The 25634-nt window shown below is 37.9% G+C and overlaps 1 protein-coding gene across 3 annotated transcripts in view; it reads left to right on the top strand.

The window, feature by feature from the left end:
• ADAMTSL1 (ADAMTS like 1) overlaps positions 1-25634 on the top strand; it is a 1178053-nt gene that overhangs the window by 884240 nt on the left and 268179 nt on the right. For all 3 annotated transcript variants that reach the window (XM_077475229.1, XM_077475230.1, XM_077475231.1), the window contains one exon: positions 23269-23395. In XM_077475229.1, coding sequence (XP_077331355.1) covers positions 23269-23395 — 127 coding nt within the window. The remainder of the gene's footprint in view (positions 1-23268; positions 23396-25634) is intronic.

Genomic DNA, 25634 nt, shown 5'->3' with positions numbered 1-25634 from the left:
AGGAGAGGTTGTAAAAACATCCCATGTACATGAAGCCTAAGCTGCTCCTCCATAGATACCATGAGTGAACATTATCTCCCTGGGGCTGGAAGCCACCACATCTAAGGATAGTAAGCTACAATATATAAAATTTAAATATAAAAGCACAGATTAACATATTTTTCATCACCAAAAATATTTACCGGTAAATAAGATTACAAATTACAAATATTTCTTGTATATTACATACCTTCATATATATTGTATATATATATGTATATATATGTATATATATATATATATATATATATATATATATATATATATATATATATATATATTCATTCAAAAACAGACAGAAAATAGAAGGGATCTGCATTAAAAGCAGCGTGTTAAGCTATGTAGAAAGTCTTTGTGGCACTTGGAGGTCTTGGAAAACACACATAAACATAGAAAGTATATGCATATTAGATTAGAATTCCAGCGTTGATTGACAAGGTCGGTTCTAGGAATGTTGCCATTTACGTGGTCTGGCGCCAAAGTAAGTGCCCAGGACTATAGCATTTATGTTAAAATGACTATTTTAATATACAATCTTGGGATCAAGATTCGGAGACAGTGATTTACCTTCTAACTAGAACCACAAAAAAAATGTTTTATGTTATGTTGTTTATAAATCAAAGGTTTTTCTTTTTCCCATGGCTACTGTGGGTTTTATATTACTGGTAATAAAAAGAATTCTAGTTTAAAGGGATTCTATAGAGGATGCAGTAACTATGTATACAAAAATCCTGCACCTGGCCATATTAAGCTATCTGTAACGTCAAAAAAATTATTCTGTACAAATGGCTTCCTTAGATAGTGTCCAATATACTTGTGAACTTTGTCTCTTTAACTACTTCTTGACAGCACAATAGGTGTAAGACGGCTACAGCACGGTTGCCAGTTCTGGGAGAGTATCCATTGATGTCTTCCCAGAACCGCGCCCCCCATTGTCCTTTGGACACAGCTGATCACAGGTTGGGGTAAAGCACCAATTGCAGTGGCTCTTTATTATGTGATCCGCTGTGTCCAATCCAATCAAAGGTAAACAAACTTGCCGGTTATAGGCATTCCTTTCCTCCCACTCTGTCACAGCGTGAGGAGAAGAGAGGCAGTAACTGGCAAGTGTTATACTGATAATCAGTTCCCTGATCATCAGTGTCCCGATTATCAGTGCCCACCAGTGAAGCCTATCAGTGACCATCGGTGCAGCCTCATCAGTGCACATCAGGAGAAAAAAATTTTATTTGCAAAATGTTATAACAGAAACTAAGAAACCTTTTTTTACTAAATGTTCAGGCTTTTTCATTTGCTTAACAAAAAATAAAAAACCCCAGTGGTGATTAAATACCACCAAAAGCTCTATTTGTATTAAAAAAAGATAAAAATCGAATATGGGTACAGTGTTATGTGATTGCATAATTGTCATTCAAAGTGTGACAACACTGAAATCTGAAAATTTACCTGGGCAGGAAGGGGGTGAAAGTGCCCAGTATTGAAGTGGTTAAATAGACCTCCTATCAGATCCTGCCAGTTTCTTCAACTTCCTGTTTAAGGGCGACAATGCTGTGCTTTAGCCTGTGTAACACTGTCACCCTGATGAGCCTGGCTCCTGTAAACTGTATAAGCAAACCATGTCTGCACATCTTCAACGTGATGTAAAACTAGCTTGCAAAATATAGCTATAGTTCATAAAGCTACAAGGCATGTACATTAAGAAGCTTTTAAGTATTTTATTATAACAGCTGGTATGTATTAAAAATATATCAGATATAAGAGACATCTTTAGGACAAAGTTATATAGGATTATAGCTAGCAAATCCATAAGGTGAAAAAATCAATACTGATGATGAGCAGTAAATGTAAAATCATATTTATACTGACAGCATCGGCACAGTACAATTAGAGTATGGGTATGGAGGGCATTTGGTCCAAAATCAATGTAGATTCATAATTCAAAGAAGAGTAAATGTTGTAGAGTGCAGTAGTTCCAGTTAGACAACCATCTGCTACACATGACAGAGCCTCAGCGAGTGCCACGTATGAGAACCAGAAGGTGGAAGGAAAACCAGTGCCACAACAAATGATTTAAGAGTCCAAAAATATTTATTTCACACTAAAAGTTCATAATAACAACGTACATTCTCACATATAGATTGGGATGGGAGGCAGGATTGTATTTAATACTAGAACTATTCATTCCTCTAAAAAGATACTGGAACCCGAGTCTGCATTCATAACCCAATCTACAGTTTAAGCCCTCATGAGGAGTAGAGCATGCTTTAACCCCCAAAACACATCAGTTTGTTGTCTTGAAATTATAAGATTACATTTTGGATTCCTAAAATAGTGGTTAGCGTTCTCCAATTCCCTTCCACCTCCTTTAAGTCATGCAAATAGAACATGTTTAGTTACAAGTAATATTGGCTTATTTATGATAAGGGCAATCTCTGTATAGTTGATTACTTTGTTAGCCTTGCCACTGTCTTGCAACTAGCAGATCAGTGATAAAGGCAACCAGGGAGAGCCCTAAGCCCTTGTACACACGGTTGGACATTCAGACGGAAAATGTCAGATCGGACCGTGTTGTCGGATAATCCGACTTTGTGTGGGCTCCATCGGACTGTTTGCGTTGGAATATCCGATGGACAAAGTTTTAGAGCTGGGCTATAAAACTTTCCGACAACATGATCCGATCGGACTTTGTCTGATTGTGTGTAGAGAATTCCGATCGGACAAAGTGCCACGCATGCTCAGATCAAATTCCTAGACCAAAGCTATTGGCTACTAGCCTGAACGTAGTCCTGTCGTAACAAAATAACATAGTCACGTTACGTATGATCGGATTTTCCGTCAACTTGGTTCGACCGTGTGTATGCAACACAAGTTTCGGACAAAATCTGTCGGACAAAATCCGTCGGACAAAATCCGACGGATTTTGTTGTTGGAATTTCCGACCGTGTGTACAAGGGCTAAGAGGGAAAAGTCAGGACATCTGACACCCAATTTCTCCAAGATTTCTATCTTATAGAGTGATGACCTGGTAAGTAGAGCCATTATGATGAACAACCAGTATTAATGGGACCATTCAACATCTTATTCTTCCTCCTTCAATTTCTTCCTGTGTAACTGGAGAAGTGTTAGGAAATCAGTAGCAAAAACAGTTGCCTTCAAAATAGTATGATGAAGTGTTTCTTACGACATGGAGTATCTGGTGTTTGGTTTGGAAATCTTCTCTTTATGGTTGGTCTAGCAAGAGCATTATGAGAAGGGCTATGTGCATTTTGCCATACACAACTGGATTTGGACTGATCAGGCAATACAGATAGAAAACGCTTTGTTGTCACACATGTACGGTAAGCTTTGTTACCGAATCAGAGAGTAATCTTCATTGCTTACATTTGTCCAAATATTTAACTTGAGAGACAGCTGAGTGTAAGGTTTCACGTGTCCTTTGTAAATCACTCTCATTGAATTTAGTCAGTTCAGTCCAAAAGTTTTGCTGCATATACACTATATTATTAAATGTATTGGGACACCTGCCTTTATAAGCACATGAACTTTAATGGTATCCCAGTCTTAGGGTTCAATATTAAGTTGGTCCAAAACAGCTTAAACTCTTCTGGGAAGGCTGTCCACAAGCTTTAGGAGTGTGTCTATGGGAATGTTTGACCATTCTTCCAGAAGTGCATTTGGCTGGTGAAGCACTGATGTTTGATGAGAAGGCCTAGCTCCCAGTCTACACTCTAATTCATCCCAAAGGTATTTTATCGGGTTGAGGTGAGGACTCTGTGCAGGCCAGCCAAGTTTCTCCACCTCAAACTCGCTCATCCATGTCTTTATGGACCTTGCTTTATGCACTGGTGCGCAGTCATGTTGGAACATAAAGGGACCATCCCCAAAGTCTTCTCACAATGTTGGGAGCATAAAATTGTCCAAAATGGCTGGGTATGCCGACACCAAATGATTTGGACCAGTGCACAAAGCAAGGTCAATAAAGACACGGATGAGTGAGTTTGGGGTGGAGGAACTTGACTGGCCTGCACCTCAACCCAATAGAACGCCTTTGGGGTGAATTAGAGCAGAGATTGTAAGCCAGGCCTTCTCGTCCACATCAGTGGCTGACCTCACAAATGTGCTTCTGGAAGAATGGTCAAACATTCCTTAGCCCTACGGACTAAGGCTGGGATGCCATTAAAGTTCATGTGCGTGTAAAGGCAATAAGTTTAACAATAAAGTGTATTTTTGATTTAATTTTAATTTTTTTTGTTTTTTCTTATGTTTTGCCATTTTTACCAAGGCTATACAGTATATCAGGTAATTTTGTGGGTGAGAATGTGAACCCATAAAGCTGAACTCCAGTCACACATAAAACACCAAATAATGCAGTTGGGCATTCCTTCAAACATAATAAATATACTTCTTCATACAGCTAGCATTAGTACCTCAATCTGTCTTGATATGGTGGCTATGCCATGAGGGCTATGCCATCCCAGCACAGTAGCACTGTGGGAGATTGGGAGTGGCAGCACTAGTAACTAGGAACCAGTCATGCTCTGCTGCATACACATTTGCTTATATGGAACATGTAGACAGCAAGAAGTGTGAACTCTGTCTCTTTACAGCGAGGCCACACATTGATATGTAACATCACTGCATTGCTTAAAGTATATCAAGAGCAAAATGTTATACAGTATATTGTAGTCCTTACATGTGATAGCATTAGTTTTCTTTTTTTCAGGCCAAGTATGTTTTCTGCAAGTACAGTTTCATTCCAATTATTTATGCAGAGCAGTGTAGAGTCACAGCCCTGCTCCTTGATAGATACAGTACAATGAGTGACCGTTGTCACCCCAACAGAAGAAGTGTTTTAATGGCAGAATCATAAGCTGAATATAGGAAAAAAAGGTTGAAAATAAAAAAACAAATGCAGCCACCACATCTAAAGACTGATATATTGCAATATATTACATTTTTGTTTTTGGCGGTTTAAATATGCTTTAACTCGAATCACTGCCTGAACCACAAAAGTAGATAGACAGAACAAGAAATCCTTCATTTATTAAGGTAGAACCATGGGGGAGAAAAAAAGTCATACAGCCATTTTTTTTTCTTTTTTCTTTTTGAGTTCCCTCGTAACATGGTTTTATTACCTGCTAATCCCGCTGCTAGATCTGTTGATTTTTCCATTTCCTGTAACAGGCCAAGCTGTCCAGCAAAAGTGACAGTTACAAGGATTGGGACAAACCATAAAATAAAAGGACAGGGGTTCCTTACAACAGTCAACTGTTTTTCAGGTGGCTTGAAACTATTTTAAGAAAAATTTACTTTTTGCTGTAACTACTTAAAAAATTGTTAGCTGTAGCTCACTGTACTTATGTAATGTGTTTGTCTCTTAGTTAAAGCATATGTGAACCCTTACTTTGTAACAACAACCCATTCAGTTTTAAATAAAAATGTAAGGCAAAACATTTGTATTTGTGTGTGTGTGTGCGTATATATATATATATATATATATATATATATATATATATATATATATATATGGATATATATATATATATATATATATATATACATATATATATATGGGATGAGCCAAACACCCCCCAGTTCGGTTTGCATCAGAACGTGTGAACAGGCAATACATTTTTTTTTTTAAAAACATTTTTTTTCGGGAGCAGTGATTTTAATAATGCTTAAAGTGAAACAATAAAAGTGAAATATTCCTTTAAATTTCATACCTAGGGGGTGTGTATAGTATGCCTGTAAAGTAGCGCTTGTTTCCCGTGCTTAGAACTGTCCCTTTACAAAGTGTAATTTCTGCAGGAAAAAAAGTAATTTAAAAGCACTCACGGCTACAAACTTTGTGCAGGGACAGTTCTAAGCATGGGAAACAAGCGCTATTTTACAGGCATACTATACACACCCCCCAGGTACGAAATTTAAAGGAATATTTCATTTTTATTGTTTCACTTTAAGCATTATTAAAATCACTGCTCCCAAAAAATTGGCTTTGACACATGTCCTCTGGGGCAGGACCCAGGTCCCCAAACACTTTTTAGGACAATAACTTGCATATAAGCCTTTAAAATTAGCACTTTAGATTTCTCCCATAGACTTTTATAGGGTGTCCCACGGCTTTTTGAATTTGCCGCGAACATCACAAATTGTTCACTGTTCGGCGAACGGGCGAACAGGCAATGTTCGAATTGAACATGAGTTTGACTCTAACTCGAAGCTCATGCCTAATATATATATATATATATATATATATATATATATATATATATATATATATATATATATATATATATTTATATATAAACAGTATGCTGTATACACACAAATGTGTATATATATATATATATATATATATATATATATATATATATATATATATATATATACACTGTATACACCAATGTATATTATTATCATTATCACACAATGTCAATTCTCAGCTGCCTAAAGGGCTTGGAGAGGTGGGGGTGGAGACCGCAAGGGAGCATGTCAGCAAGCTGGCCATATACTGTTGGTTTATTTTATTCAGTCATTAGGCGGAACAACAACAAAAAACGGATTCCCCATCCACACAAAAAAGGTGGATAAAAGGATCCCCCTACCAGGATGTTGTATTCCGACAGTGACACCTGCAACTGTAGGAATACACTGATGAGCAGATGCAGTTGCTTGTCTGTGGCCACTGATTAAGGAAAACATTCCAACATGTCCCTTTGACAGGAGCCGATCAAGCCATCGACTTCTGTCGAGTGGGGACTGCCGACTGCCACACACTGATCAAAAGTTTGATCCGTGTATATCCAGCTTTAAAGACCATTTAAAACTACACGACAGCACCAACAGCATTGTATTGAAAACAATAACAGATCTACTGGTGGGATCAACAAGTAATAAGATAATGTTACTGATGGGAATGTATGACTCTGTACTGCTGTAATAATGCTTGTAACAGACTATCATTTATGTAATTTGTTATTTTGCCCATAGTTTCAATTTTTAGGTATTTTCCTAACTAAACATCCATGATGTGATATTAAAAAGACTCTTATGACTATTCATGTTCTGCTTTGGGTTTCTTTATGTACTTTTAGCTTACCACACTAGATTATAGGCCCAACCAATAACATTATAATGAAATGTACAGTAGATAATCCTATTTGTCTATTAGTTAAATACTTAATGCTGTAGTTAGAAAATCAGAGAAAAAAATTGTAGAAATATGTAATCAGAGAACAATGCAGCTATCAATATAGGCTTACCAACAGGTATCCCTATCACAGCATCAGTTAGAAGCTGCTGTAAATATAAGAGGGTGAGATTGGATATTAAAAAACAATCTGATTTCTGAAACAGTTTTCTGTATGATTGGAATCTGCTTAGGTGCAGCGTGTTAGTCTGCCCCATCCTTAGTTGGTATCTGTTACTGATACAGTAGGCATCTGTTTTGTATCAGTGGGTGGCCCGTGTTTATTGTAGTACATGGAATTGTGCACAATAAAGTATATAGTATATTATTACAAACATTAATTAAACAAATATGTAATTGTGTAAGGAGTATTGTCAGGCAGCATCCGTAGATTTTGTATAGCTGTCAGCATCTTTCTAGCTCTAAGATTATCTGGGCATTGACTCCTGTGAAATGAGACTCCCTGTAGTTCTACACCACTGTTTAATATGGAAATGAGCCCCCAAGTTGTTATTTGTTTTTCTTCCCGCTTCATTTCCCTTGGCATCAGGTCTTTGAGCTAAGCCAACACTGCCGGCCCTTTTGTGTACGAAGAGAAATTCTTCTGGCCGAATCCAATTTGGCAGTGTATGCGCTTTGGGTAAGCAATATACTATAACCTTGTCCTCTACGTAGTTTAACTCCAGTGGGGCTTATGCCTCTTCCACTACCATTTTCCTAAATGGCCCCATGAGCTTGCCTTGGATCGTTAATATGTTTTCTTTATTCCCCCTCTTCCTTTTCAATTCTAGGAGAGAGTGAATGCAGGAGCCAGGTTAAACAAAGACTCATAGAGAGAGAGAGTGAATATTAAAAACAAAACATGTTCCATGCTGGGTCTTGGGGATCTCCGTCTCCACTGCCTGATGCTACTTTGGTTCGGAGTGGTAGCTTAGCCTGTTTGGGGGCAATGCCAAGTAACGTTTCTTTGGCAACTCTGCTTTGCATGTATTGGCTTGAATTGAAATAAAGTAGGAGGAAAGCCAAACCACAGAGTCACTGAGTCTTTCTTATCTGGAGAAACATTGTTAGCAGTGGGTTGACTTTATTTGCATATCTTTCAGGTTGTGATTAATTATCAACTTGAGATGCAGACTTTTGTCACATTTATCACCCTAATTGTGGCTTGCAATCTGCTCCTGTGCTACTGTAACCCTTGGATTTACTTCTTCATATATTTACTCTTACCAAGTATTTTCAACAACAAATTTAGATGCTGCTTTTTTTTTTTTTTAAAGACAGTAGACTATGGTTTAATTTTTTTTGTTTTGTTTTTTGTGCCCTAAAGCGCAGAAGGACACAGAAGGATGTTTTTTGCCACATTCTAGTGAATACGTTCAGTGGGTCACTATGATTGCAAATTGAATTTAAAATAAATTATCATGGCAATTAGAGAAAGGGGCTTCAGATACTACTCCAAAATAAAGTATTCAACAATATACAAAAATAATCCTAGAATCAAATAATAAATATAAAACTTTATTAGACAAATATCAAATATTCCCCCCCCCCTAAAAAAAATCCCCATCATCGATACAAAAATATTAAAACACTTTAAAGAGGAAGTAAACCCTGATGGGTTTACTTCCTCTTTTTTTCCCTGCAAAGGTAAAGCATAATGGACTACTATGCATCGCATAGTAGCTCATTATGTGTCACTTACCTGACACAGGAGCCAGCGAAGTCGCCGCTGTCCCCTGTAGTCCGCCGCATCCATGTTGCTGGTGGCGTCTCGCAGCTCCGACGAATCACAGCGGCGCAGCCGCGATGACGTCACTCCCGCGCATGCGCACGGGAGTCACGTCTTGCAGCTCCGCCGCTGCCATACGGTGAAGCCGCGATGACGTCACTCCCGCGCATGCGCACGGGAGTCGAAAAATTAGGCAAATCCATTCTTGGATTTGCCGCATTTAGTGCGCCTGCGCGCCGCTGTCTACGGCGCATGCGCCGTAGACAGCGGTGCCCATTTTCGGGCAAATATCTCCTAAACCATATAGGTTTAGGAGATATTGCTTGGACCTACAGGTAAGCCTTAATCTAGGCTTACCTATAGGTCCAAGTTGTTTGGAAGGGTTTACTTCCTCTTTAAATAAAACAACAAATAACCATTCTATATTACTGTACATGATATATATATATATATATATATATATATATATATATATATACATATATATATATATATATGTGAAAAAAACTATATTTATTTATTTATTTATTTTAGATTGTAAGCTCTAACGAGCAGGGCCCACTGATTCCTCTTGTGCCAAATTGTAATGTAACTGTAATGTCTGCCTTCATGTTGTAAAGCGATGCGCAAACTGTTGGCGCTATATAAAACCTGTATAATAATAATATATCTATCTATATATATATATATATATATATATATATATATATATATATATATATATACATATATACATATATACATATATACATATATATCTATATATATATATATATATATATATATATATATATATATATATATATATATATATATAATATATAATATATATATATATATATATAATATATTATATATATATATATATACACACACAGTATCTCACAAAAGTGAGTACACCCCTCACATTTTTGTAAATATTTTATTCTATCTTTTTATGTGACAACACTGAAGAAATTACACTCTGCTACAATGTAAAGTAGTGAGTGTACAGCTTGTATAACAATGTAAATTTGCTGTCCCCTCAAAATAACTCAACATACAGCCATTAATGTATAAACTGCTGGCAACAAAAGTGAGTTCACCCCTAAGTGAAAATGTCCAAATTGAGCCCAAAGTGTCAATATTTTCTGTGGCCACCATTATTTCCCAGCACTGCCTTAACCCTCCTGGGCATAGAGTTCACCAGAGCTTCACAGGTTACCACTGAAGTCCTTTTCCACTCCTCCATGATGACATCACAGAGCTGGTGGATGTTAGAAACCTTAAGTTCCTACACCTTCCTTTACATTGTAGCAAAGTGTCAGTTCTTAAGTGTTGAAAGAACAAAATATTACAACACACACTTGCAAAAAAGACATTTACCTCCTGCAAGGCTTATTTAAAACACCTAGACATTTTCAAAAAACATTATCAAAAAATATGAGGATTTGGTCACACCATATTGCTATATGGTGCTTAAACCCAATTATTGTGACAAAGTACCCCATGATTAGTGGGTCCTATCCATAGACTGGGAGATCCTGCTTCCCTGAACCAGGATTATATTATATCATTGAGTTCACCAGAGCTTCACAGGTTGCCACTGGAGTCCTCTTCCACTCCTCCATGATGACATCACTGAGCTGGTGGATGTTAGATACCTTTTCACTCCTCCACCTTCCATTTGAGGATGCCCCACAGATGCTCAATAGGGTTTAGGTCTGGAGACATGCTTGGCCAGTCCATCAAATTTACCCTCAGCTTCTTTAGCAAGGCAGTGGTCACCTCGAGGTGTTTTTGCGGTAATTTCATGTTGGAATACTGCCCTGCGGCCCAGTCTCTGAAGAGGGGGGATCATGCCCTGCTTAAGTATGTCATAGTACATGTTGGCATTCATGGTTCCCTCAATGAACTGTAGCTCCCCAGTGCCGGCAAAACTCATGCAGCCCCAGACCAAGACACTCCCACCACCATGCTTGACTGTAGGCAAAACACACTTGTCTTTGTACTCCTCACCTGGTTGCCACCACACATGCTTGGCACCATCTGAACCAAATAAGTTTATCTCAGTCTCATCAGACTACAGGACATGGTTCCAGTAATCCATGTCCTTAGTCTACTTGTCTTCAGCAAATTGTTTGCAGGCTTTCTCGTGCATCATCTTTAGAAGAGGCTTCCTTCTGGGATGACAGCCATGCAGACCAATTTGATGCAGTGTGTGGTGTATGGTCTAAGCACTGAAAGGCTTACCCCCCCCCCCCCCCACCCCTTCAACCTCTGCAGCAATGTTGGCAGCACTCATACGTCTATTTCCCAAAAACAACCTCTGGATATTACACTCAGCACTTGCACTCAACTTCTTTGGTCGACCATGGCGAGGGCTGTTCTGAGTGGAACCTATCTTGTTAAACCGCTGTATGGTCTTGGCCACCATGCTACAGCTCAGTTTCAGGGTCTTGGCAATCTTCTTTTTTTCAGATGCCCAGAGAGTTCTTTTGCCATGAGATGCCATGTTGTACTTCCAGTGACCAGAGTGAGAACAATAACACCAAATGTAACATACCTGCTCCCCATTCACACCTGAGACCTTGTAACATGAGCGAGTCACATGACACTGAAGAGGAAAAATGGCTAATTGGGCCCAATTAAAAAATTTTCACTTAGGGGTGTACTCACTTCTGTTGCCATTGGTTTAGACATTAATGGCTGTGTGTTGAGTTATTTTGAGGGGACAGCAAATGTATACTGTTATACAAGCTGTACACTATCTACTTTACATTGTAGAAAAGTGTAATTTCTTCAGTGTTGTCACATGAAAAGATTAAATAAAATATTTACAAAAATGTGAGGGGTGTACTCACTTTTGTGAGATACTGTATATTATACAGTATTTATATAAAATCCTAAATCAATATCACACAAGGATTTTAGGATTAAAAATAAGGTAAATAATATTGTAATAATCCCAACTACACACTTCATTGCATTAAACATGTAATTTATTAGAAGCTACAATAATCATCTTTTATAATGTATTGATTTAAAGGGAGGTATCCGAGAATGATAAAAGGATGATAAAAGAACACTTTTGTATTGTTACTTGGGGTTTTTATGGGATAATTGGCTAATTAAGTTGTATATTGTCTTTTTTATTATTTTGATATATTGTTGTATACTTGAAAGTGGCAGGACTTTTTTTCCTCAGCTTGTCATGCTAATTAATTTTTTGGATACAGGGTCGATATCTCCCTTTTTTTTCCTTCTCTCAGGTTTTGCTTCCCTGGAAATGATGATTTTAAAAATTTTGAATTGGTAATTTGGTACTGCTACTGAATTTAACAAAGCTTTTGCTTGCCAGTGGTATGAAGGTTTACATTGTCTTTGGATTAACCAACAAAGCACCATAAAAGAAGACTGGGAGCATCTGGCCTCTATAAAACAACATGTCAAGTGGTTGTTTCATACAGGCGGTTATTTGGTTTCACATAATATGACAGAATTCCTTGTGGTGACATCTGTTTTGTGTTTAGCCACAATACTTGACAGTAGTTGCATATTTGACATGTCAAATGAGCCCATCACAAAACAAAACATGAAGGAAAACAAGGACGTGAAGGTTTACAAGGAAACTGATGTATGTAATAGTTTTAGTGTCATTTACGGAAACTGAACCTATTTTTATTCCGTAATGAGGTCAGAGACTCTATGTCAGTAACTAGTAACTATGTCAGTAGCTGATAAAGAGTGATAAGGACACAGATTATATATCAAAGCAAGGGCAAAAGATATGTCACACTTATGTGATAAGCCGTTATATATTATATTGCATCACACAAATCTAAAGTGTTTGTAAACCCTAACAATATAAATATTATTTGTTCCCTTTTGGTATATTAACTATACCATTGAAAGCGTTATGTTATATCTTATTCAAGAAGTGCAACAAATTACCTGTCCATTCTGATGGAAATCTTGTGTGCTGATAAAATCCTGACCTTTCTGTCTTTGTTGATGGTTTTAGTTAGCATTGTTCCCACCTCTCTGTTGGCTATAGAACACCTTCCCCTATATAATGGAGAAAAGGATGGGGAAGGTGTGCTTTAATACTAACACAATTCCTGTCCTAGGGTTACAGCACTGCCACTCCATAGATACAGCACAGTAAATAAGCATTGTCAACCTAGAAGAGGAAATGTGTTATTGACAGGATCAACAGCTGAAAGCACAGGGGAAAAAAGAAAAGTAATACAGCCACAACATCTGAGAACGCTACACTATATGACATTTCAATTTTGGGGTTTGGATATACATCAAAGTAGAAAGAATTTTAGCAGATAAAGTTTAATCTATCCATTAAACCACTTTTAATTCCTACTAGCATTTTTTTAAATAATTGTACAACGAATTGCTGTGCAAATAAGAGGAACACATTTGAAGAAAAATTAAAAAATACCTACCTTGGATATTAATTTCCCAATGCTTCCTGTAGGCGTTGGTCACATCCCTGGGACTCACAATGGGATCTTGAGAAAGCTGAGGATCCCACATTTCATGTGAGGATGCTCCAGTACTGTACAATAGTGCATTCTCCTCAGCTTTCCTAGGACCATGCAAGGCAAGCGAATAAGAAGTCAGGGTGTAAGGTGTAGCCTTTTCTACATTTTACTTGTTATTGCAAAGCTTTTATTATACACTTTTTGATTCAGTGGGTAGAGCTGCAACCTAAGTATATCTTAAATTTTAATGCTGTTGCTTTTAGTGCCAATCTTAGGATGTGTTTACACACTAATAATGTACAGGGCCAGGGTGAAGAGCGCTGTAGATAGCAAGGAAGGTTCTCCATTCCACACTCTTGGAAATTTGGATTGTTCAGTAGGATTTCATGGTGATATCTTTGCTCAACAAAGTCATTCAGAGTTTGTAAGTACTTGTAAGACAGGTTTCCTATCTGTGTTTAGCTGGCAGCATAGCAGATGGTGATAGGGTCTCTAACAAAATAAAATATTCATGTTAGACTTACTTGCAACACTTCCCTAGTAGTCAGTGATTTGCAGGAAGTCTGCACAGAGCTTAAAGTAGAATTTCAGGCATCCTATGCTTTGTTCTTACAGGGTCAGCCTTTCATCTCTCATGTTACATTATACATAAATCCACAGGGATACTTGTTATGCTTTCCTATTACAATACTCAAACAGCCAATGTGCTTATACTGTGGACAGGACACGTGATTATAGTAGACAGACCATTTAATCTGAGACTGTCGGTGCAGTGGCCCACTTTACCAATCTTTGGTATACTATAGTACATGGATTGCATGGTCATGACTCTCTCCATATAGGGATACCAGCACATGAACATTAAAGTGATTGTAAACCCTCACATATACTCAGTAAAGTGAACAGTCTCAGACGATACACAGAGATTAAACAAATCCTCCTACGCAGGTTTTAGTTGTTTATCTGTAGTCTTCTCCTCTCTACACCCCTTCCAAAGGGGCGTTCATGTTAAAATCTTTTTCCATCTGTCAGGAGCACAGATAAGGGGCGGAGAGACTGCAGTTAGAATGTGTGAGAACTGATTTGAGGAATGGAACACTCCCACTCCAGCAGAAGAACCGTGTTCTGAATAGACAAGCTCCATTCTGAGCCCCCCCCCAACACAAATATATCTTCTGTGTTGGGAACACTTCTCAGAAGTGTATATGTAAACTATCTTCTTGTTGAGCCACTTTTGTAATTTACACATCCTTGCCACACTGTACAGCCATGTAGTTTTACTTTTCAGTTATGCAGCCTCCATTTCATCTCTCCACTTGCATCCTGCTCACAGTATAATGAATTTCCATTATTATCACTGACCAACAAGCCAGAAGATAACTCAGGCCAGGAAGCAATTATGCTGAACCAGAAAACAGAAGAATGATCTTCATGTCTATGCAGTATAATAAATGTGTATAAATCACAAGAGTATCTGAGCAGATTTACAAATTCGTTGGAAGGTAAAGCATTACATAAATGAGTAGTCAAACTGTGTATTTAGCTATTGGCCAGGAGTTGAGCTTTAGAGTTTCTTCACACCAGGTGCCTTGAGCTGCATTGATATTCATTGATCAACGCAGACTACACATAAAGCACTGATAGAACAGTTGTTTTCTTAGTGTGTCCTTTTTTCACCAAACATGGTCCTTTGGTGCGTGTTACATAAAAGTTCATCATGTCTGCACAAAAACATATTATAATGCACGGTAGCGGGTTGCAGGACTCTGTTGTGCATAGAGTTACATGAATAGTTGTCTTAACTTCAAATAACATTTAGGAAAAATAGAAAGATGTAAACAATGTAACAACGTAGTGCAGCATGCATGCACCATGTACACCTCCAAACATGTGTTTTGCACACCATAACACATGTCTGCTTGTGTGAATGGGCTCTGAAGTTTGCCCTCATATTCAGACCATTAACATTGTTTGAGGTAATCTTCAGCCCAAACATAAAGGACTAAGGACTAGCAGAGTAAAGACATAGTTTCTGTATTCTGTACGGTTGCTTAACCCCACCACCACGCAACAACAAAAGTCTATATCATCAAATGGTGGAACAAAATGATTGATGGTGTTGTGGGCTTTCTGTGGGACTACATCAGCCTTCTATAAATCTTTTATGTATACATCCTAACATGGCCTCAAAAAAACATAATTTCATGGATAATTTGTTAACCTCTAATTAGTACCTTAATTATCAGAAATCATGGAACCTCATTTTGTGTATTGAGTTATTGGAAAGGGATGGTGATCTCCTACTGAATAACTTTTACCGCCTGTTTTTCTGTTAGATTGTGAACATTAAAGGGATTCTTTTGCTTTACCTTGTCAAGTCCCCCATAAGCTAGAATGGAAATGACACATACTGTACATGTGGGAGACAGTCATATTTAACTTGAGTGTCAACAAACAGGACTTAAAGTGTAATGTGGCATGTCAGGTGCTCTTCTCTAACAAAGTCTACAATGATTAAGTTCACTTATATGTATTTGACACTGCCAAAATGTACTCATATTGCTGCCAACAGAGATTAACTGTTACCCTTTTCTTTATTTTCTGAAGATTTGCTATTACTAGCAGTAAAACTTGCACATTGTGTGCTATAACTATGATCTTTTCCTTATGAATGAAAAGCATGGTCATTGCAAGTATTTCCCTTGTGGCAGGAAAGCAACTATTATAAATCTAGTTCTTAACACCCCCTCAAACTTTGTAATTATGCCTACCTTTCCACTAGATCATTATACTGAATGACAGCAGACTTATACAGAGCGGAGTAAGCATAGCTTCTGTCTCTCTGTGCTATATACGAAAGATAAATGGCCACACACAGAAAAAAAGTTTTAGATTAATACATGGCAGCTGAAGACATGGATACTATTTAACACATTGCAGGTAAACAATCAAAATAGAGGCGCTCAGAGTTGGACAATCAGCGGTTCTGCCTGAACTCTGATCCTTTTCTTTAGCTGATATACCTAGATACAGTTGTGCTCATAAGTTTACATACCCTGGCAGAATTTATGATTTCTTTACTATTTGTCAGAGAATATGAATGATAACACAAAAACATTTCTTTCACTCATGGTTAGTGTTTGGCCGAAGCCATTTATTATGAATCTACTTTGTTTACTCTTTTTAAATCATAATGACAACAGAAACTACCAAAATTACCCTGATCAAAGGTTTACCCTGATGATTTTGGCCTGATAACATGCACAAAAGTTGATACAAAGGGGTTTGAATGGCTATTAAAGGTAACCATCCTTACCTGTGATTTGTTTGCTTGTAATTAGTGTGTGTATAAAAGATTGCAGTGCTGCACTGACGTTTCTGGATTCTGAGTCATGGGAAAAGCAAAAGAATTGTCAAAGGAAATAAATATAAAAAGATATCCAAGGAATTGAGAATGCCAATCAGCAGTGTTCAAACTCTAATCAAGAAGTGAAAAATTAGGGGCTCTGTTGAAACCAAACCACGATCAGGTAGACCAACTAAGATTTCAGCCACAACTGCCAGGAAAATTGTTTGTGATGCAAAGAAAAATCCACAAATAACATCAGATGAAATACAAGATATTCTGAAAACGTGGTGAGGCTGTTTCAAGATGCACAATAAGGAGGCACTTGAAGAAGGATTGCTGCATGGTCGAGTCGCCAGAAGAAAGCCAGTAATACACAAAGTATCCCGCTTACAATACACCAAAAAGCACAGAGACAAGCCTCAAACCTTCTGGCACAAAGTCATTTGAAGTGATGAGACCAAAATTTAGCATTTTGGCCACAACCATAAACGCTACATTTGGAGAGGAGTCAACAAGGCCTATGATGAAAGGTACACCATTCCTACTGTGAAACACGGAGGTGGATCGCTGATGTTTTAGGGATGTGTGAGCTACAAAGGCACAGGAAATTTGGTCAAAATTGATGGCAAGATGAATGCAGTATGTTATCAAAAAATACTGGAGGAACATTTGCATTCATCAGCCTGGAAGCTGCGCATGGGATGTACTTGATCATTCCAGCATGACAATGAATCAAAATACAAGGTCAATTCACCTGTCATTGGCTACAGCAGAATAAAGTGAAGGTTCTGGAGTGGCCATCTCAGTCTCCTGACCTCAATATCATTGAGGGAGATCTCAAACTTGCAGTTCATGCAAGACAGCCCAAGAATTTACAGGAACTGGAGACTTTTTGCCAAGAGGAATGGGCAGCTTTACCATCTGAGAAGATAAAGAGCCTCATCCACAAATACCACAAAAGACTTCAACCTGTCTTTGATGTTGAATGGGGCAATACACGGTATTAAGAACTGGGGTATGTAAACTTTTAATCAGGGTAATTTGGCTAGTTTCTGTTGTCATTATGATTTAAAAAGAGTAAACACAGTTGATGATAATAAATGGCTTCAGCCAAACACTAATCATGAGTGAAATAAAAGTTTTTGTGTTATCATTCATATTCTCTGAAAAATGGGTAAGAAATCATAAATTCTGCTATGGTGTGTAAACTTATGAGCACAAGTGTATTTGGTCACATTGTGAGGAGCATTGTTGTTTGTATTGTAGATTAGTATTATAGCCATATTTTCTTTCTTTATATTGAAACAACTGTCTGCTGCTTTTCACCCGCGCAAATTATCTCTTCTCCTTTATTTGTAAACTGTTGCAGTTGATATTTAGCAGGGAATTTTTTCAACAGCATTTCAGCTAAACCTCTTTGGCCAGAAGTTGTATAATAAATTACCCAGAAACACTGGGTGGGAAATGTCAGGGAATAACAATAATGACACTGATTACACCAGTGTAGATTAGGACCGGATAGAATTCATGGCAAGTGGAACATTTGTTACTGTGCAGGCTTAATACAATTATTTGATTCCCTTGCAATGTTAGCTACCCTTGGGAAAGTGTGTACGCCCAAATACAAAGTTCATTGGGATAAACCAAAATGAAAGGTTGTAGGAGAATGTAACTTAAGTTTTAGGGATGTTTCCGCATGCTGATACATACATTTGGATAATGTTGAATGAAAAAGCCAAAATGCAAATGTCTCGAACAGTTCCATAAAAAGTCCTTGCATGGTGATGGAAAAACGAATAAGGTTTTATAGGATCCCTTTACACAGCCTGTAGCCTGTCACATTTATTCAATCTTGTTAATGTCCAGTGCTCTATCGGGATTCGTTGATGTGTACAAAAAACTAATTTGAACCTGCTATTCTGGAGCCTCCCCTGGGTAGAAGCAGTAATAGGTAGCCCAAAAGATGGGAAAAGCAAATTTGGGGAAGCCAGGAAGTTTATATAGAAATCAGCTGCAGGAGGGTGGGTCGGCCTTTGTAAAGTACGGTAATTATTTAAGAAAATAAAGTATGATTCAATGGTGTCCAATCATTAACTCAGGCAACCTCTGGGTTTCCAGGTACACCTCCTTCCAACTAAACTGCCCTCAATGCCCGTTGAAAAGTCAAAAAGGATTGTTTTACTATTCTACTTACATTCCCTATTTTTATTTAAAAATCACAGAGAATGAACCGATAAAACCATGTTGTACTGACTGTGGTGTGTTCTTGCTGTGAAATATAAGAAGATGGTGAGTGATTCTACCCATCAGTATATCTTAGTAACCAAAATATCCCTAACCCTAAGTACCAAATTAGAAGATTTTTGGGCTCAGACTCACAATGTAGTCCTGCCTGGTGTTTAAGCCTAGGCTTAAGGTCATCTTTTTATCTCAGCTCTAGAATTATGTATATATTCTATGATGCTAGAATTTTGCTTCCTACATACTAAGCTTGGTTAACTTATTTATAAGTAAAATAAATATGATGTGTATGTATGTAAATGATCAAATAAGCAAACAAACAAAAGAAATAACAATGAAAAGATTTTTTTTATTTTCATATGAACCTTTAAAAATTAATGGCAAAAACTAGCTAACAAGAGAATTAGAAAAATGACTTAATTAGGGCTATTTTGGTTTAGTTGGGGGTTAATTTGTTAGTAATCAAGGGTCAAATAAAAAAAACATAATTATTTTTTGTAATTTATTTTAATTTATTTTTTAAGATTTGTGTGTGTTTTACTGTTTTATATTAATAATATTTATTCTGAAAAGTAGAGCCGGGAACTCCAGTAATCTTTATAGTAGCTTTATTCATGCATGAAAGTGAGTAAAAGATACAGGGGCTTATGCGTTTCAGCAGAGAAGCCTTGATCACAGCACCATTAATAATATCTATATACACAATGGGGGTTATTTACGAAAGACAAATCCACTTTGCACTTGGAAGTGCAGTCGCTGTAAATCTGAGGGGTAGATCTGAAATGAGGGGAAGCTCTGCTGATTTTATCATCCAATCATGTGCAAGCTGTTTTTTATTTTCCTTGCATGTCCCCTTCAGATCTACAGTGACTTGGGTGGGCCAACTCAATATTAAACCCTATGGACTAAGACTGGGATGCCATTCAAGTTCATGTGCTTGTAAAGGCAGGCGTCCCAATACCTTTGATAATATAGTGTAGATCCCATTCCCTTTTGGCCTGACAGGAGGGACAAAAGTTACCCAAGACAAAGGCAGTACTAAAAACCCGACAGAAGCTCTTCCGTCCAAAATTAAATAATACAGTTTAACTGCATTATGATGGGGCTTTAATTTACTAATTCAACATAAATACTCAAAGAATATGCTTAGTATGAAAGTACTAAAGCAGAAGAGGACAAATTCAAAAACTAACATCAAAGCAAAATCTCATCCCATCAAGCCTTCACGTTTCTCAACACTGCAGCTCAGGTCTCTGCAGTGCACACCTGCTCTAATCAGGAAGGTTTAATTAGTCTCTGACACACTCAGACTGTGCCTGGTCATCAGATTGGCCTGTCTGTTAATTTCCTGGTATACTTTTGCAAATTGCTTGTACTCCATTTGTTTGTGATTTTTCTGATAATTTATTATGTATGGAAGCTGGACTCTTTTTAGAATAAGCTTGTCTGCATCTGGTTTGGCCATCAGCGTGTTGACTGTTATAGTGTGCTATTTGCTCTGACCATCTGTCTGTGAACTTATGCTGCTTTAGCATCTGTCCTGCCTGTTAGTTGGCTCTCACCCCTGGAGACACAGTAGGTTCACTGAACTCCACGACACCACTCCACTTAAATCAAGTGTTTCAGTCATACTTTTCACAGCCAATAGTAGGAGCATCAAGTGTATTCAGGGCGATGTCTCTTACATCTAATAGAAGCATTAAAAAGTGACATCATTGCATAGTATTCTGATGTGGTAGGCCTTCTGAAAACACTGGGAGTATTCTATAAACAAAGCTTGGCAACATAGTAAATGTCATAGATGCAGTAACATTTCTAACTATGTATAAAGGCCATGTGGCCACCAGGAACTATTCTGATAGCAGCAAATGGTGATATGTGAATTACTGCCCTACATTTGCAGGTGTGTGAGTGAAGCTGGACAGTCAAGAAGGATTAGAACTAATTATCTAATTACTGTCTACATCATAACTCCAACAAGTAAAGTATAACACATTACTCACAAGAATATATATACAAAGCATCACTGTTATGGCAAACAACATTTAAAATAAATTATGTCCAGGCCGTCATGAACAACTTCCACCTGATGAAGCAAGAAAGAATCTAGAAACAAATTGTAGAACAAATGCAGTGTTTATACTACAACTTTGGTTTCAGGGTGCTTATGTTTAAGAGCATGGTAAAGAACATTTCTGAACACAATCAGAAAGAGACTGTGTTTGCTTGGTGATGCTAATTGCATAGTATCCCCCTGTGCCACTGCCTCATCCTTCTTCTTGCCTCATCATCTCCAGTTGCATGGGGTCAGCCAAGGTACAGCAGTAGCTAAAGATGTGGGACTGCCTGAGGCCAAAAGGAATAAGGGCCTCTGTCAGGGAGAAGAAAGGGGTCAATCCTTAAAACAAGGCAGCTAAAAGAGCAGTTGTTAAACAAACACTCAAAAACAACTGTGGGCCAAGTATGCTATTACATGTTTGACACAAGCGCAAATAAAGAAGTTTAATCAAGTGCGGGGAAACCAGCATGGCTTTCAAGGCCTCTATCACTGCAAGCACGCAGCAGTCTGTTTTGTGCCTTATGACTGGGATTTCATTTAATGTGACAGCTTGAATTTAACCAAAGAATTTTTTGCATCGCCGGTGTATTTTTGTGCAAAGATGGATTAAAATATATGAGCAATTCAGGTAAAACGAGGTAAGAATAACACACATCTATAAACAAAGGAAACACATACATAGTGCAGACCAACAGTTAGGGGAATGGTGTACATTGATTCTCCGTTCATAGTATTAGTCATTATGTTCCTGCACTCTTTTTCCCTTTGAGAAGCTGTAAAAGTACGTTACATGATGTCTGAAATGAATACAATCCATTTTGATTTAAAGAGAACCAGTCTGAATCTCCCCTTTAGAGGTATGATAGTGCAGCCTTACCTTTCAGGAGTTTCTTGATTATTTAATTGTATTCTCAAATGTGTCAAGAGACTATATTATCTCTAGTTGATAATAGAAACTTATGTAACAAACGAAAACTGAATGATTTGATAAATCAGGGTTCAATTCAGCAGAATTAACACAGCAACACAGAAATAGTGCCAGTTAAAAGTTCTTAGTTGAGGCTGGAAATATGGCAGCCGCTGTGGAGACCTTTATGTCTGACATGGAGCTGAGATGTCTGCAATGACAGGGAGAGAAAACAAGTAAATAGCAGGACACACAGCTATTGTTGTTTGACAACACCAGTTAATTACAAAATCAGTAAATGTAAGAATTTTCAAAATTAAATGATATTTAGGTGTTTTTTTTAACCTTGATTCAGAGTTATGTTTGCCTCGCTATATCGATAATGATTACTGCCCAATACACTCAAGTGAGTCCACCATTGTCTTGAGAAAAAAACCTTGCATAATTATTAAAGGAGAAAACAGAATAGAAAATAACAATTATCAAAAAGGTTCTTTTCAAGATAAAATTGTATACCTTGTAAATTGAAGAGTCTACAGTGCAAAGTTTAGCTGTAAATATTATAACCCAATAACTGCATTCCATAAAATCATTATAGTTTTTTTCCCATGTTTAAGCTTGAGTACAGATTTGCTGTAAACAATCTGTTCGACTAGTGTGTTTTCCTCTTTAATCTGTTGTTTATGATGATTTCCAGAAAGAGAAGCATATGAATGTAGCAAATTTGCAACATTCCATGAAACCAATAACTGTGGTCTTAAGAGGTATGCCAGTGTTTACAGCTTATGGTCTTGGAATCAAACGCTACATTTTGACTCTGCAGCTAAACAATCTAAGATGAGACCAAATCAATATATTTTTATTAAAATTACAGTGTAAATTATGCTTTACTTTGAAGAATGTGAAAATTAGCGGCAGTACAAGTTCCCAGTAGCCATGAGTTTAAGTACTGTTAGACCAGGAGTCAGGGCTACATTTATTGTCCACTGTGAATGTACAGCTGCATTATGTATCCAGCCTTTTATTTGCATTCATATCTGTTTTACTGTACATTGCCTCTGCATTCGGTAATGTTTCCCAAGAAGCCAGTGAAGTGAGACCTGTAATTTCCCATAAAACCAGACTGTGTATTTTTATTTGCTCTGGCAAAGTCATTTGTTTCACATTCCGCTGTAGATTCAGTGTCAGCTCAGATGAAGATCTGGGTTAAACGTGTTACTTGGTCCATGTCATAGTCTACAGGTCTCCTGATACCTCTCTCTTTTTGTTGGCAGATTGTTGGTTGTGACCACCAGCTAGGAAGCACTGCAAAGGAGGATAACTGTGGAGTTTGCAATGGAGAAGGGTCCACCTGCCGACTGGTTCGGGGACAGTATAAGTCACAACTCTCTGCAAATAAGTGTAAGTGCTTGTTACCTTCAGATTACATAGTTACATAGTAGGTGAGGTTGAAAACAGTCACCAATATTGTATATGTAAATTTAAATCATATTCCCTCTCAAGCATCTTTTCTCCAGAAAGAATAAGATCAGTGCTTGCAACCTTTCTTCATGACTAACATCCTTCAGACCCTTTATTAGCTTTGATGCTCTTCTTTGTACTTGCTCGATGTCCAGTACATCCTTCCTGGGGACTGATGCCCAGAACTGGACAGCATGCTCCAGGGGAGGCTGGACAAAAGTCTTGTAGATTGGGAGAATTATCGATTTATCCCTGGAGTTAATCCCCTTTTTATTGCATGCCAATATTCTGTTTGCTTTGTTAGCTGCAGCTTGACGTTGCATGCCATTGATGAGCCTATCATCTACTGGGACCCCCCAGGTTCTTTTCCATCCTAGATTCCCCCAAAGGTTCATCCCCTAGTGAGTAGATTGCATTCATATTTTTGCCACCCAAATGCATTATTTTACATTTTTATACATTAAACATTGTTTGCCATGTAGTTGCCAACCGCATTCATTTGTTCAGATCTTCTTTAGCAAGTTATTGCCCTGCTTAGCTTAGTCGCATCCACAAATACAGAGATTGAACTGTTTACCCCATCCTCCAGGTCGTTTATGAACAAATTAAACAGGACCCCACTTCCCACCCCTGACCATTCTCGGTATTCCCCATTTATCGCTACCCTCTGAACTCTTCCTTGTAGCCAGTTTTCAATCCATGTACACTCCCTATGGTCCATGCCAACAGACCTTACTTTGTACAGTAAATGTTTATGCAGAACTGTGTCAAAGACTTTTGCAAAATCCAGGTACACCATGTCTACAGGCCTTCCTTCATCTAGATGGCAGCTCACCTCCTCATACAAGGTTAATAGATTGGTTTAGCAAGAACGATTCTTCATAAATCCATGCTGATTACTGCTAATGATACCGTTTTTATTACTAAAATCTTGTATATAGTCCCTAATCATCCCTTCCAAGACCTTACATACTATTGATGTTAGGCTAACTGGTCTGTAATTCCCAGGGATGTATTTTGGCCCTTTTTTAAATATTGGTGCTACATTGGCTTTTCTTCAATCAGCTGGTACCATTCCAGTCAGTAGACTGTCAGTAGAAATTAAGAACAATGGTCTGGCAATTAATTGACTGAGTTCCCTAAGTACTCTCAGGTGCAAGCCATCTGGTCTTGGTGATTTATTAATGTTAAGTTTCCCAAGTCTATTTCTAATTCTGTCTTGAGGGCCCATGAGGGTGATTCCTGTGATGTGTCATGAGGACAAACACTGCAGTTTTGTTACCGAAGTCCCCCGATTCCCTCTCCTGTCTTAAGGTCCAGCGATGCGGGTGAACCAAGCCCAACTCCTCTCCCCCTGCTCTCTGCGGTGACAGCATTCTGACTATGGGTGCCTGGCTGTGGCTTCACAGCTGGGCATGCAGTGAAAAAAATGACATTTGGCATGTCAGGGGGTCGCCTTCACTTAAAGCTTAAGTTCCATTTTTGGTGGAACTCCGCTTTAAAGAATTTCTTGGGATTTTGTTTGCTCTCCTCCGCTATCTGTCTTGTTGCATTATTTGTAAAGTCTGAATGCTGATGATAATCCCTCAGCCTTTTATTTTTGGAAGGCCTTCTCCTTTGCTTTTATATTCATTTTTACATTGGAGTTAAACCATCCAGGACTTTTGTTCACTCTTTTAAATGTATTTCCCAATAGGATGCACTGGCTAATGCCCTTATTTACTATGCTCTTAAAGCAAACCCATCTCTCTTCCATGTTCTTTGTTCCTAAGACTTTATCCCAATTTATATATTCTAGTAAGGTTCGTAGCTTAGGCAAGTTGGCTTTTTCGAAATGTAGTGTCTTTGTGTTCCACTTGTGTTTCCTATTTGTGTGATTTATACTGAAGCCAATTGACCTGTGATCGCTCTTTTCTAAATTGCCCCATATTTCCACATCCGTGATCAGGTCTGTATTGTTGGTAATCAGTAGATCTAGTAACACCTTGTTTCTAGTTGGTTCATCTACCATCTGACCCATGAAATTGTCCTGCAAGACATTTAGGAACTGGCGAGCCTTAGACGAATGCTCTGCCCACTTCTCATCCTTGCTGCTAATCCAAATTGTGATAGGAGGTCTGTCTCCCCCTCCTCCCTCAGGTTAGGCCTATAGCATACTCTCAGTATTACTTTCCCCTTA

Source organism: Lithobates pipiens, unplaced genomic scaffold (assembly GCF_037356315.1).
Source record: "Lithobates pipiens isolate NorthernLeopardFrog02 unplaced genomic scaffold, aLitPip1_a1.2 Scaffold_13, whole genome shotgun sequence".
Lineage (NCBI taxonomy): Eukaryota > Metazoa > Chordata > Amphibia > Anura > Ranidae > Lithobates > Lithobates pipiens.
This window is presented reverse-complemented; position numbering and strand designations above follow the sequence as displayed.